This window comes from Apostichopus japonicus, chromosome 6, assembly GCF_037975245.1.
Source record: "Apostichopus japonicus isolate 1M-3 chromosome 6, ASM3797524v1, whole genome shotgun sequence".
Lineage (NCBI taxonomy): Eukaryota > Metazoa > Echinodermata > Holothuroidea > Aspidochirotida > Stichopodidae > Apostichopus > Apostichopus japonicus.
In genome coordinates this window covers 10948220-10961904 of record NC_092566.1, presented here as the reverse complement: position 1 = coordinate 10961904, position 13685 = coordinate 10948220, and the positions used below count along the sequence as shown (strand labels likewise).

Here is a 13685-nt window from a genome sequence, read left to right as displayed (position 1 = left end):
TTTGTAAGAATTTACACAATTTCTACTGGAAGGAGTGTATATCAGTAGTACGTATCCGCTGATATTTTTTAAAGAAGGAACTTAGTAGATCATCAGTATTTTGACCCCAAAGATAGAACGATGTGTGTGTGTGTATGTATATACATCCCGCTTAATATGTGGACGCCCTAACTTATAAACTTCTCATTCGAAGAGTGTGCATTACAATATATAAGGTTCTCTGTCAAGGTGATAAAAGCTTAAGCTCTAATCTTATAGCGAAAATCAATGCAATATAGTGGGAATCCACATTGGAATGTATTATACGGGCCCGAATATGTCCCGGGACCGCCTATTGAAAACACCTGCGTAAACAGTTGAACTATTCTTCTTCTTTTTTTATTTGATTCTTTCCACAGATCCTTGTCTTGACTTTGACTGTCCTAAGGGTAGACAATGTTTCCTCAATACAACAACAGGACTAGCTGAATGTATGTGCAGGCCAAGCTGTAAGAAACATCTTAACCCTGTATGCGGTTCAGATGGCATTCTCTATGACAACCACTGCGAATTACACCGCTCTGCCTGTATCACTGGTCACCATATATCCATCATGCACGGCGTCACGTGCGCGAGGGCCACCACTGCTATGCCTCCTATGCCGCCGATAACGCCGGTAGCTTCCACAACAATGGCCGCTAAGAAAGTAGTCACGGAAGAAGAAAACTTGAAGGCCTCGACAGGTATAGGATGCTATTTTACTTCTTGTTTTAAAAAAAAAATCGATCCCACTTCTGTAACCAATCAGGTATCAAGAACGGCGGACGTTTCCCTTTATCCTGTCATGGTGTAACAGTGGGAACGATTCAGGTGGAAGGGAGTTCATGGTGTAAGAGTCGTGACGTAGCCTTCTACGTCACATAGATATTTTCCAATACATTTCACCTCAATTACTGTATTGATTTTCTCCAAACCGACTTTAAACTGTAAAAGAAATTAGGATGCCTTCATGCCAGCAGTAAGAGAAAAGTTATTATTCCAATTGTGAAGTATGTTGTAAAAGTCTTTAAATGAACAAGCGATTTTACCGCTTTATTAAGCTCTATTAAACACGAGTGATCTGTAGAATATTGTGGCCTATTTTAGATAAGATAGTCATCGGTTTATCAAGTTCATCAGGTTTGATCCAATGTATCTTAAAAAGTCAATAAGTGGTCATTCATGCTCAAAGTAACAAAAATTAAAAAAAAAAAAACACTGTTATCCTCACAGCGTTTCAACTCCCTTAGACTATTTGCTTCTTGAATATTTCTCAGTTAAAAGAAATTATCTCAATTTTTATTTCGACTTTAAAGAGCAGCTGCATGCTCACTTGTGGAGCCAGCCAAATTTGATTAGCTGTAATTATATTTTTATCTCTCTCTCTCGCCCTCTCTCTTTCTGGTTGTTTATTTGCCTTGTTGAAAATTTATAAAACACCAGGAATAAGTTTGAACGGTCAGCTTGACCCTTCAGAAATATTCTTTTGAAATATTGACGTGTAAATATTGATTGCCTTCAATTTTCCACTATTTCTCTCCTTTTTGCCCTGTTGAATATTCATAAATCACTAGGAATCATTCGCGTGGTCAGCTAGAGACTAAATATAGAAATGTCGCCTACTTATATTTATAAAAAGTGTCCATTTTGAAAACTTGAAGAAATTGCAGAATGCTAAAATACTGATTCAACCTGTATAGTTTTACTCTCTTTTTTTCTATCGCTTCTTTGCGTAGCGAGCCCTATGGAGGATGTAAGAACCGAACCTGCCAGCTCGTCTGCAGACGATGAAGAACCTGAAGTACCCACCAATGACGTCATTACACGCAACTGTAGTACAGCAGACTATCTAGAGTTCAAGAGTGAAGTTCTGAGTCATTACAGAAAACAGTTCAGAAACCCTGCGGATGAAGTTAACCCTTCCCTACCTCCAAGTGAGTGACAAATCAAGATGATTTCAATGATGTCGGGGCAGACGATAGGCAAAATTAACTCAACTGGGAAACAGTGATCCGCGCTATTCTGTCAAAGCGACTTTCCCCACATCAGTTATTAGTTTGTGTTATATACCGTATTTGGCATGAGAAGATATTTCCGGGACGATTAGGGAATGGAGCGGGGGAAGTTTTCCAAGGTTTCAGAAATCTGTTTCATCACTTGTCTTCATCATATCGATGTAATGTAGGCCTTATTCCTTTCGTAAACATCAGAGGTAAATTCCGATGTGGCCATAACGTAACTTCGATTATAAATAGTGACGTCACTTGAAGAACAAGACCAAATTGCAACACTCTCAGACGTAATGAATCAGTGAAGCAATAAAAGGGGGAAAAAAACATACTATGCATGGCGTCATTTCTTTCTTAATTTGATTATCCAACAGATTAATTAATAATCTTACTTGAAATTAAGAAATTAGATCTAATGCCGAACGGATTTTCACAATGATGTCATTTCTTCATTGTTTTATTTTTTATTAAACTTCCTTTTCCGTAATGTGACATGATGAATATTCAAGCTACGTATTACTCTTGTCAGTGTGGCTATGCATATTCATTAGCTTTGTCTTACAAACGTATCATCTTCAAGGTATAAATAAATCTACCAGATTTCAAATATCTTTGAAACCACCGACCTGATTTTTCTTTCAGTGACTTTGAAGTTTTTGATCAGCTTCCTGTTCAATCATCTCGACACGGACAAAGATGACATCATCAGCATGGATGAGTTGAAAGACGCCCTCACATCCGATGGTCTGCAGTATTTCTCTGTTGAGTGTTCTATGGAGGACTTCATGAGGGCCGATCGGAATCAAGATAACAGACTGTCGGCGCCGGAACTCTATGACGTATTTGGTGAGCAAAATTAGCCTAGATATAGAAAGTAAAAGTTATGTGATAGCTGGCTATATATGCCGGTGCTTATGAAAGAAGTGCTACAATAATTTAACAAAATATACTACCGACCTGAGCTCATACCGGAAGATTGCCATTTCATTTTTAATGTGATTAATTCTTAAATTGTTCAAAGTTGGGGTGGGGTGGGGTAAGGTGCACGAGAGTGGAAAGAATGAGGTAGAGCTTATCAACCCGTTATAATTATCGCTTGCATACAGTTGAACTTCCTGTAAGCCTGTGCAGATATACCAGGACCACAATAAGTGTATGTTTTCAGTGTGTACAGTGTCCATTGGTCATTGGTGTCCATTGTCAGCAACTTGACACAGATTTTCTACCGATTTGTAGGTAGTACTATATAGCACTGTATGAAACTATATGTTCGTCTTGACATCATTTGCTTACTGCTATTCAAAGAAATATCAGCAAAACCTTTAAAGCTATTATCTTTAATAAACTGGCATTACAATGTAATGCACACCTCTCTGCCCCATCCACCTACCCTACCCTCCCTTCTCATCCCCATACAGTTTCTGCTTCCCGCCTTAATCCTTTTTGAATTACCAGTGTACAGTACATATACTTGTTTATTTTTATTAATTTCTATCGCAGGTATCCAACCAATTTCCATAACTGAGGAACTCAAGAGGAAGAGGATGAACGGAAAAGTCGGTACAAACTTAGTCCTCAGCTGTGATCTAGAAACCAACTACAAATTCAGAATCATATGGGAGAGGAACGGAGCACAGATAACGGAAAAGAATGATTTTGAAGGAATAAACGTGGTACGTATATATATATATATATATCTTATGCACTGTTAGCTTTGACACACTGAAATCAGGGTTAACCACTAGGTGGCCAGCTGTCCAATTTCCTGCCCGCAAAAGTGTTCTCGATCAACCCCGTCCCTCCCCCCCCCCCCAAAAAAAGATGTTACCAATTGGTTTTGCCTGCTTTTAGCATCCTATTACGATCTTCCTGAACAGTGCTCAACCTATGTATGGTAAAATACTGATTCTCTTTGACCTTTGGCTTACACCAATCGCAACATTTCTTTCTGCCATGGACCTCAGAGAAAAATTCATTAACATCCCTTATTATTATGTTTGAGAGATTCGTTCTTTGCATGTGGTGAATACTAATAAGAAAAAACCGAAAAGAAAAGCGAGAAGTTATTATTTGTAATGCAACCATTCAATTTGTCAGTTTTGCTCATGTAAACTTGCTAAGTGCAAGTGAATAAAAATGAGGTAAATAAAACGTAAGGATTTAAAGTTGATTTGGGGTGAAGAATCTAATAGAGTATAAAGATTGCTTCATTATTTGGAGAAGAAGAAGTTATCTTACTGGAGATAAAATTCAGAGGTACATCCACAAAATGAGGTAGTGTGTTTCTGGGGCATCCAATATATGAGGTTATGCTTCTACACAGTAACGACTTGCACTGTAATATTCATTGATAACAATTCTCGTGCGCCCTCCTTCCCCCCCCCCACTCCCACCCGCCCGCACCTTCTCTCTCTTTAGAATTAACATGAAAACCCGTTCGATATTCTTGTCCTTGCCACACCAGTAGAACAGAAGTGACACTAATTAATATTTTCATCCCTTCAGTAAAATTAAGAAAACAGATTTGTAATTTGTCATTTACGTGACCACTTTTCGTTTTCGTCTAACTTAGCATATTTTGATGTAACACGGTTCAGTTTTTCACTCATTTTTTTGTGTTCTTTTTTCTTCTTTATTTTTCTTTTCTACAGTATCATAGCGACGATCGTTTATATATTGTCAACATTCAAGTTATACACATTGGAGAGTACACCTGCTATGCCGCTGCTTATCCAAACGTCAGACAGGTTGTCATGGTAACTGTAGAAGGTAAGAGACTGATCGTTTGGGAAAAGAGGCTGGTGGAAGAGCATATACTCTTCTCCTCCCACAAACAACCAAAGCCTTATTTTATAAGCAGTTTTAAATTCGGAGCAAACCACAGGTTGATAATGGTCAGTAGTAAATACCATAACTATGTTAGAAATTTTATTGAGGCTAAAAACGTTTACTTCTTAAATGCACTTTTATTACATAAAACTAGTAACTGAAACATTTGAAATTGACAGCGGTTCTTACAGTGGTAAACTAGTGTTGGCATATGTATATTAATAATCTCGTTGTAGACACCAGAGTGTCCCCTACCCAATTCTGCAGGAATATATTTATAAAGAGTCATTTCTTCATCATTCTTAACATAAGTGTATTTTGCTTGTTTATTTATCCTACCCAGGGATGTCGGGAGCTAGGGTCCCGGGAACAACTATGCCACCGAGCCCCCTTTTTGAAACATTCGTTTTTTTTTCCAGATTATTAAAAGTCTTAGAATACAATATTCTTTATCCTGTATTTTCTTTCCCCCCCCCCACATTGACCCCGAGCTAGTGGCGGAGCGTCCATACAGTCAGGGGGCGGATGCCCCCCCCTGACGGACTCAAATGGACTGCTGACGCCCTTTTCAGCTTTTTACCACTTTTTACTTATTCGCGATTATTTACATTTTTATTGCGCTCTCATCTACCTATTGACATTTGTCACATTTTGTTGGCGATGACACCTATTTATTCTTCGTTTATTTGCAAATAAGCAAGGCCAGGAAAGGGTCATTTCCGGCGATCTAGGAAATATCTTTACTCAAAAAATTTCTGTACGCTACGCGCCAACCTGTGGTGGCGCTCCGCTTAGATAGTGTCGAAAGCGCCCCTATATAGACCAATCTCGCCCCCTTGACCAATACCCCTAGCTCCGCCACTGCCCCCGAGCCCACCGCGGGTCTATACACCACCCGACCCGTCACATCAGCCCTATTCTTACCCGTCGTGAACTGGGGATATTTTAAACAATATTTTTGACTAATATATCAACCCACATTTTCCATGTTTTTTGTCAGTACCTCCTTCGGTAGCAATGTGTCCACACAACCAATTGACGGCTCGGGGTTCGTCCGCCAAAGTGAAATGTTATGCTGAGGGCGTCCCAACTCCAAAGAAATCCTGGGTTCAGAATCAGAATCCATTGGACATCGGAGAAAAGTATCAGTTAGATGGTAGGTGGTCATAAATTTATTAATAGATAGTTAGCTTAAATAAAAGATCATTAATAGATAAGTTAATTGACCTCCCATGCATTTTAACGTGTTCATGCACAGTTGCTAAGAAGTTCCAAAATATACACTTACCATTGTCGATTATGACCATCCAAATTATTCCCAGATATCGTGAAGTGGTAAAGCAGTATTTTTGTTCCTGCTTGATCAACAATTTTCCCCAGATTTACTGAAAATAAGATTGTGAGTGATGAATGTAATACACACTCGTAATTTATGCCACCGACTGAATGCTGATCAGCCAAGGTTTACTGAATTTAACTAGCTTCTTCATATTTCGTCACCCAGACACATTTTAATACCAGTATTTACCATATGAATAAAGCATTTGGAAACGTCAACTTTTTCGACTTTTGCTTCATTTTTTAAACTAAATGCTGGTTTAAATTTAAAAAAATACATATATAACAAAAATTTATTTTGATGTTTGAATAGGGATAACTCATATCTGTCTTTGCAGCAGTGGGGAGAGGGGTGGTTGGAGTGGGGAGGCCGGTGGGCGGGAGGGCGGAAAGGGGCGCTATTGATAATCTTTAAAGGTGACACAACCCCACCAGTCATCTCCACTTCTGGCCAAAGACTCTAACATGAACAACAGTAGCTGATTCACAAAGCTAAAGAAATATTTTCTTTCGTTCGCTTTTTTCCCCCATGTACCCTGGTACCTGACATAAATCGAAAACGAACATTTTATGTAACTCTAAAGAAAAAAATATTTACAATGATTATATGAGTACCACGAATAATTCCTCTTGTTATGGAGCAATTTCGCAATAGCCCGAAGCTTTTACCCAACCTTCTCCCCCCCCCCCCCCCTCACTTAGCCCTCCCTCTAACCAGCCCATTCACCGTTACAACATTACTGACGAAATACTCTTGTTTGTTTTCTGTTAGACTTCAACTCATCATTAATGATACACCACATCGACTACGCAGACACTGGTATCTTCGATTGTTTAGCAACGAACGAGGCCGGAACTCAATCGGCTTCCGCCTCTGTCTTTATCCGTGACTCATCCTCCTGTAAGTTCACTCTGTCCCATCTTTTATTCTTCTGTTTTTTTTTTCTTGTTTTTTTTGTGCATTTGATAGTAGAAAAATAAGAGGGCCGACTGACGTGTCGATCATTGCGGGATCGTCTACAGAGACAGACTAAAACAAAACCGAGAAAACAGTACATAAAGACATGTGCAGGGAGTAGGAGCAGGGGGGGGGCTGGGGGACGAGCCCCACACTGTTCTTCCAAAATAGCAATGTGCCCGACTGCCAAATAAAATGTGCCCCTTTGATGAAGAACTGTCTTTTGGATATCTTAAGCCTTTGAATTGTTAATTTTAAAATTTTATTTTAATTATTTATTTCTAGTCTGTACATGCTATTTTTAATATGGCATCCCATATCTTTGTGTAGCACGGTTAACAATAAACATTCTCAATAAATAAAAATATCAATGTTGCATCTCTTTCTATTAGCATATTATTCTATACTACAACTGGTCCGTCAGTTTGATCCTGGTATGTAGCGGTGTGTATCGGTTTATAACATATAACGAATGGTGGTTGTGGAATGAGAAAGTGCCCTCTGATGTTGTGCCCCTCCCCCACCCCACTTTTTGGAATCTTCCTACCCCCCCCCTCGGACATGTGGTACCATCTGTCTGTTTTTTACTTATTCCAACTCTGTTTTTGTTTTAATCTGTCTCTTTGAGATGATCCTACCATGACTCCCTCTTACGTTTAGTTATACATTGTAACTACACATGCGTATTTTGCAGGCTATTAGATGAGGAGCATATTAACAAATATTATTTTCCTGTTCTCTTTGATCTTGTAATTAAGTAGGATGCTCTTACTCGTAAGATATAAATCCTGTTAACAGCTCTGTTGGTTCTATAGGTTCTTTGAGAGATAAATTAGGAAAGATAAATACTTTCTTGTTTTTAATTTTCGAGACCCAATAAAATTAACAACCGAACAGCATAATGCCTTGGTCTCTCCAGTCAAAAGTTCACATTTGATATAAAAACTTTCTACCGTTGAAATGATTTCGTCCTTGTGTACGAGTTTCTTTATACTTTCAATTCGAATATGATTCAAATGTTGGTTCCTACTTTAACCAATTCGGTTGTTGTCTAATCGAAATTAAATGATGACCCCCCCCCCATATCACCAACTTGCTAGTCGTCTCGCCAGTTCGGGGTAGGGGAGGGGTAGGGGAGGGGAGGGGTAGGGGGCACCTGGTGCAATATTCGATCGCAATTGATATGTTTTTCTTTGTAATGTTTCTTTTCAGCAAGCGACTTTAACTCCAACAACATTTACTACTTTTTCCATAAGTCCGGGATCCAGGTTGTTGATCCCGACACTTGTGCGTTCCAAGAATCCTTTCACGCAGATCTTCAATTACCTGATGAAAATGGCGCCCTCTGTAAGGTGAACAAGACCACCGGTGAACGAGAGTGTAACTGGGGGTCCGCTGTGACTGTGAAGAACCGATACATCTACGCGACGCAGCCCATGGAATATCGGATACTTGTCGTCGATTTAAGACTAGGAGAAATAATTGAGGTACACCCTTAAAGTTTAAGGAACATTTCGCCAAGATAAGCCGGGGGGGGGGGGGGAGGAGGAGGATCGAGGGGTGGGCTACAGCCCCGGGGTCCGGGATCAATGGGAAATATGTGAGAAAGAAATTTCCATTTGTATAATATAATTAACATAAAAAGGAAGGCTGTCAGAGAGGGGACCCGTGACATGATCGTCCCTGGGCCCGACCTGGGTCTTAGGAGGCCCTGGATATATGTGTATACAAAGCAAAAACAAAAAAACCTCTGTTACTTTAACATTCCCACCCATGTCCTAGACCGAAGTTTAATGTATACCGAGGATATGAATCAAATTAGGCAATTGATGAGCTACACAACTTATCATTACTTACTCGTCATTTTCAAGAATAGTTTATAATGATTTGAAAATGATTTCAAATTCTTTTTGTCTTTTTTGGTACAGGTTATTAAGACAGACAAGTTGCCTGTCGCACTGACCTACATTTCTCACCTCGATTCTATATGGATTGAAGGCTGGCGCAACAAGAACCGTCTCACCGGGTTGCACGGCGTTAAGGTGATTCGATCCGCTAGTGAGCCACCCCCTCATTATACGATCCATTTGGAACCTTCTGGGAATCACTTTGATGCCGTCGAGAGCGTCCATATCCCCGCAGAACAAATGACCGGTCAGGGTGAGATGCATTATGGGTATCTCATCCATCGAGACCAACAGGGCCTGAGCAAGATTGACCTTCGATCTTTGACCCACGAAGGTCGGGTCAATCTACGGGATTATGACTGCCATCCTAACTCCGTCGCCTTTGTCGCCATTGGTGGATACGTGATCGTAAATTGTGACGCCACAGACGGCGAGCAAGAGAGGCAGCTTTTCGTTGATTACGTCACCAATGAGGTCATTTGTGTCAACGAAGGAGTTCAGGGGCAAATATACGTAACACCGGACGGTCGCTACGTCATCAGCGTGGACAGAGCCGAACAGCATATACAAGTACAAAAGGTCACCGATGACGGACAAATCAAGACCGATTTCCAAGTCAGTACTAATTTACATATCAGCGACCTCGGTTTCTATCCAACCATGAGCTCCCATGCCTATGACCTCATAGCGACGTCACGTAATCGCGAGGAGGCGATTTACATCAACCTGGAAACCGGGAAAGTCGAAATGATTTCCGGAATGCATGAGCCAATCAGTGAAAACGATTGGAAGTGGGACTCACATAACCGAAAGATCGCCCCAAGCGGTTTCTTCGGCCCTTACATGGTGTCACCTTCTGCTGATCACGTGATCATATTGAATGGACAATACCGACGTTTGCATTGCGACGTAGATCACTTGGTTAACGCTAATGTGTTCGCATGGGTAGGTCTCTGCTAAGGTTGTCCCTTTTTCTTTAATCATATATTATCTTATTTTCCAACACTGAAAACTGAGTGCCCGTCTTGTATTTAATATTTACACCGATCAAGAAAACGTAAATAAAGTGTATATAAGTTTTGAACATGTTTTTACTTTACATTTGTTAATAATCTGTCAGCAATTGAGTCGGTCAAATGTATAAGACAAAATTACTTCAAAGTGTATTCCCTATGCAAATTAGGAATGACGTCATACTAGATACACCCACTTGAGTTGCACGTGCAGGCTATATCTGTCGAGAAAGGGACTTGATGAAACTGTCGGCAGTAACGAATATTTTCTGAAACGAAGAAATCGAAATTGATTATTTTTAAGAAAGAAAGAAAGAAAAGGAAAAAAGAAAAACGACAATGCATACAGTATGGTCAATTTGAAGAAGAGCTTGCAAGATGTATTCGTTTTGACCTGAAAAGGGTCGAAAAAGCAAAACAAACAAAAACAACAGGTTATGGTGTCGAATTGTTATAGTGAGAAACAATGAATTTTATGTACATAGGCTTTCATTCAACTAGCATAATGTAAACGAACTAACAAAAGTCGATACAACATAAATGTGCGCGCGCGAAGAAAATACTTCAAAATTCATAAATGACAATGCATTAGGCTATACAATTATGCATATTTTATGGACACTTCATGAATAATTCAAACGTATGCTAATTTCCTATAGGAGCTATATGTGTGATAAAACCATGAAAGCTAAGCAATTCATGTGCTAAAAAGCATTATATGTGTGTGTGTAGGTGATGGCTACTGAAAGTATATAGCTTGACTTCTGGTGAGTGATACACTGTTTAAATGAACAAAAATATGAAATAGACCTTGAATACTATACTGTACACCGCCATAAAGAATGATAAAACATAAAGATACATGACAACTCGTTTGTATTTCAAACTTTGTTCGTAATTATTAAAGGGATTATATACTTCACCTTCAAAAGCGTACGATTAAAATTAATTTACATAATGCTTTGTAGTACGGTAATTCTTTGTCAATAGGACTAGATAAGAGATCAAAACGTGTGTTTTTAAATTAATAGATGTGATAAGCAACGTAGTCCAAAATTTTAATATAAAGGAGAAGTAATTCGACCGTTTTTTTTTAATTGTATGAATAATTGCATCTATGTATAGTTGTGTTGATGTATTCCACATATATGTGCACTGTATATGAAATTACTATATGAAATTCCTCACCGTAGTCTGAACTTTTATGTACTTTTGCATGACCTTGTCTTATCTTTATTTTTCCTTGAAAAATTTCCTTGTATTTTTTTTTTCGCAAATTTTTTTAATGACTGTATTTGATGTATTTGAATGACCCTTGCATTAAAGGATTACCTCGAATTAGAGAATTTTAAGACAAAATGATATCACATTGATTGGGCTGGGGGATTAATTTGAAAACAAAAATCAGAATAGTTGATCGCGCTATACATGGAATTAATATGGGTCACTTGGAATATTTTGTCTGGTGGGATTTTCGAATATACAATCATAGTATAAATTTAGGACGGTACCTTTAAGTTGGGGACTTTATGATTTATATTACGAAGTCTTGTTACTCGAAAATGTGATATCGTTTCATATATGCAATGAATGAACAGTTTAATAGTGAAACTTGCCAGAGACTCCCAAAGAAATGGGTTAAGTTGATCAAACTCATCTTTGTAGAAGTAGTAGTCATGGGAACAATACCGGTCTGTGATTGGCTGTCTCCCCGTCTTTCACTTTAAGAAATTCATTTCAGCAAATCGTTGTAAGGATGAGTTCGTATATAGGTTGACTTGAGTTCGTATGCGGGCTGACATGCCTAAGGGTAATGGATAACTACATGCTTTCAACAGAAGATTAATTGGAAAGTTATACATGCATATTCATATTTTCGATGATGTTGAATATTCATAAGCTGTTTGTTGAATGTTACGTAACATGTGTCATGCACAAAGTGTGTTGATCTCGTATTTTCTCTCTCTTCGGTTAACGTAACACTCATTTCATTACCTACATCCGTAAGAACAATTATACCATTGCGTCATCGTAAATGATTATATTTGAGACAATTAATGACTTCTGTCTGATTCTTTTCTGTCATTGCAATTTTGAACAAGTTTGAAGTTAAATGAAAAAATATGTTTGAGTCTTGTTTTGCTTCCTGACCTGCATTTATATTAATGAGAGACATGGCATTTTATTCATGATTGTTTCCCCGACATATTATAGTTACGATCATGTGCAACATATTCTCATGTACGTATAGGAGACACACAAACGAAATTTCGGATAAAATCCACCTTCTCCTATGTCCAGCTTTTGTGCGTGAAAATCGCGTTCACATCTCAGTTTCTGGTTTTAACGAATGCTCAAAGGGGAAATATGTTTGCCGTTATCTATAATAGGAGGAGTTTGTAGGATCGGGATATGCCTATGATGGGTGGGTTTAACAACGAAAATTATACAGTCAAATAAATTATAACCCACCGTAACCAACGTCACCGTGGTTACATATGTCTCCCAATGGCAATGGTGAGACGGGATGCCCTGATGCCATGATCACTGGCGATTGTTCTAGGAAATATAAGCAATATTGCCAGCAGTGAAGCTCCTTTTTTTTTAAACAGATTTTCATCATACTAAGTAGACCAGCTAACTATTAACGTCGGTAGGTGCCCATAATGTCACGTAGAACTTTCAATGTCGTGTGAGGAAGGATACAAGTGTACAAGTGTTCTGTGCGGTAGGTATTCCGTTTATTACTGATTAAGTTCCTTAATTGAAAAAAAAAAAAACGTTTTACAGTTTCCATGAGAGAGGTGAAGGTGGGTTATTTCTGTGGAGAAGCTGCCAGGTATGGGTAGGGGTGGGTAATATCTGTGGAGAAGCTGGGATAGGGCCGGTACTCTGAGGTAGGTTATTTCTGTGAAGAGTCTAGAAGAGGTTGGAGCCTGTTCCAGCCGTGGAGCCTGATATGTGTGTCTTGCTGACATTCCGTTAGGCCTACGTCTACGGGAGATGTCTGTGGTCTCAAATGCTTAGGGCAAATACAGGCGGCACTTGAGTTTCTGTGTCAGTGGCGTAACTAGGCAGGTGCGAACTCCAGGGCCAGTCCGGCCCCAAGGGGTGGGTGTCCCGAATGTCAAGGACCGATAAAATATGATCGCCAATCGACTGTAGACAAGTTTTACAATTAGAAGATTTTATTCATTTTCTTGGGTCTTAAATACTGTTCATTACAGTTCTTAAAGTTCTCTCCCGATGCTCAAAGTAATGGGGGTTAAAAGGAATTCGTGTCCTCATTTTGTGCAGAAAGTCTGAGCCTTGACATACTTCAGGGGAATCTAGAGGTGCCAAATAAAAAAATCTCATCCAAACCCATGTTGGTCTTAGGTGAACTCTCCTTTGGAGGCATTTCTATTGCTGTACCGGGGTCAGGTTTTCCTTGTAATGCCCACTGGCATAGTACTGTAATAATGTCCTACTGGGCCCCAAGTTTTGAGTGAGACTCAGTTTGACCCTCCATACTGATCGTATTACTTCTATTAAATTAAACTAAAATTAAATTGGACTGAATCCTACAGGTAGCATGTAGCTGAACTGAACTCAACCAAACTAAACTTTCATA

The 13685-nt window shown here is 39.1% G+C and overlaps 1 protein-coding gene across 1 annotated transcript in view; it reads left to right on the top strand.

The window, feature by feature from the left end:
* Nucleotides 1-12079, top strand: part of LOC139968974 (follistatin-related protein 5-like) — a 41381-nt gene extending 29302 nt beyond the window's left edge. Inside the window, exons 4-12 of the mRNA XM_071973628.1 lie at nt 399-722; nt 1755-1952; nt 2670-2873; nt 3528-3700; nt 4679-4796; nt 5857-6012; nt 6967-7095; nt 8365-8639; nt 9081-12079. Of these exons, the coding sequence (XP_071829729.1) occupies nt 399-722; nt 1755-1952; nt 2670-2873; nt 3528-3700; nt 4679-4796; nt 5857-6012; nt 6967-7095; nt 8365-8639; nt 9081-10019 (2516 nt within the window). The 3' untranslated portion in view covers nt 10020-12079. The remainder of the gene's footprint in view (nt 1-398; nt 723-1754; nt 1953-2669; nt 2874-3527; nt 3701-4678; nt 4797-5856; nt 6013-6966; nt 7096-8364; nt 8640-9080) is intronic.
* Nucleotides 12080-13685: the final 1606 nt, after the last annotated feature.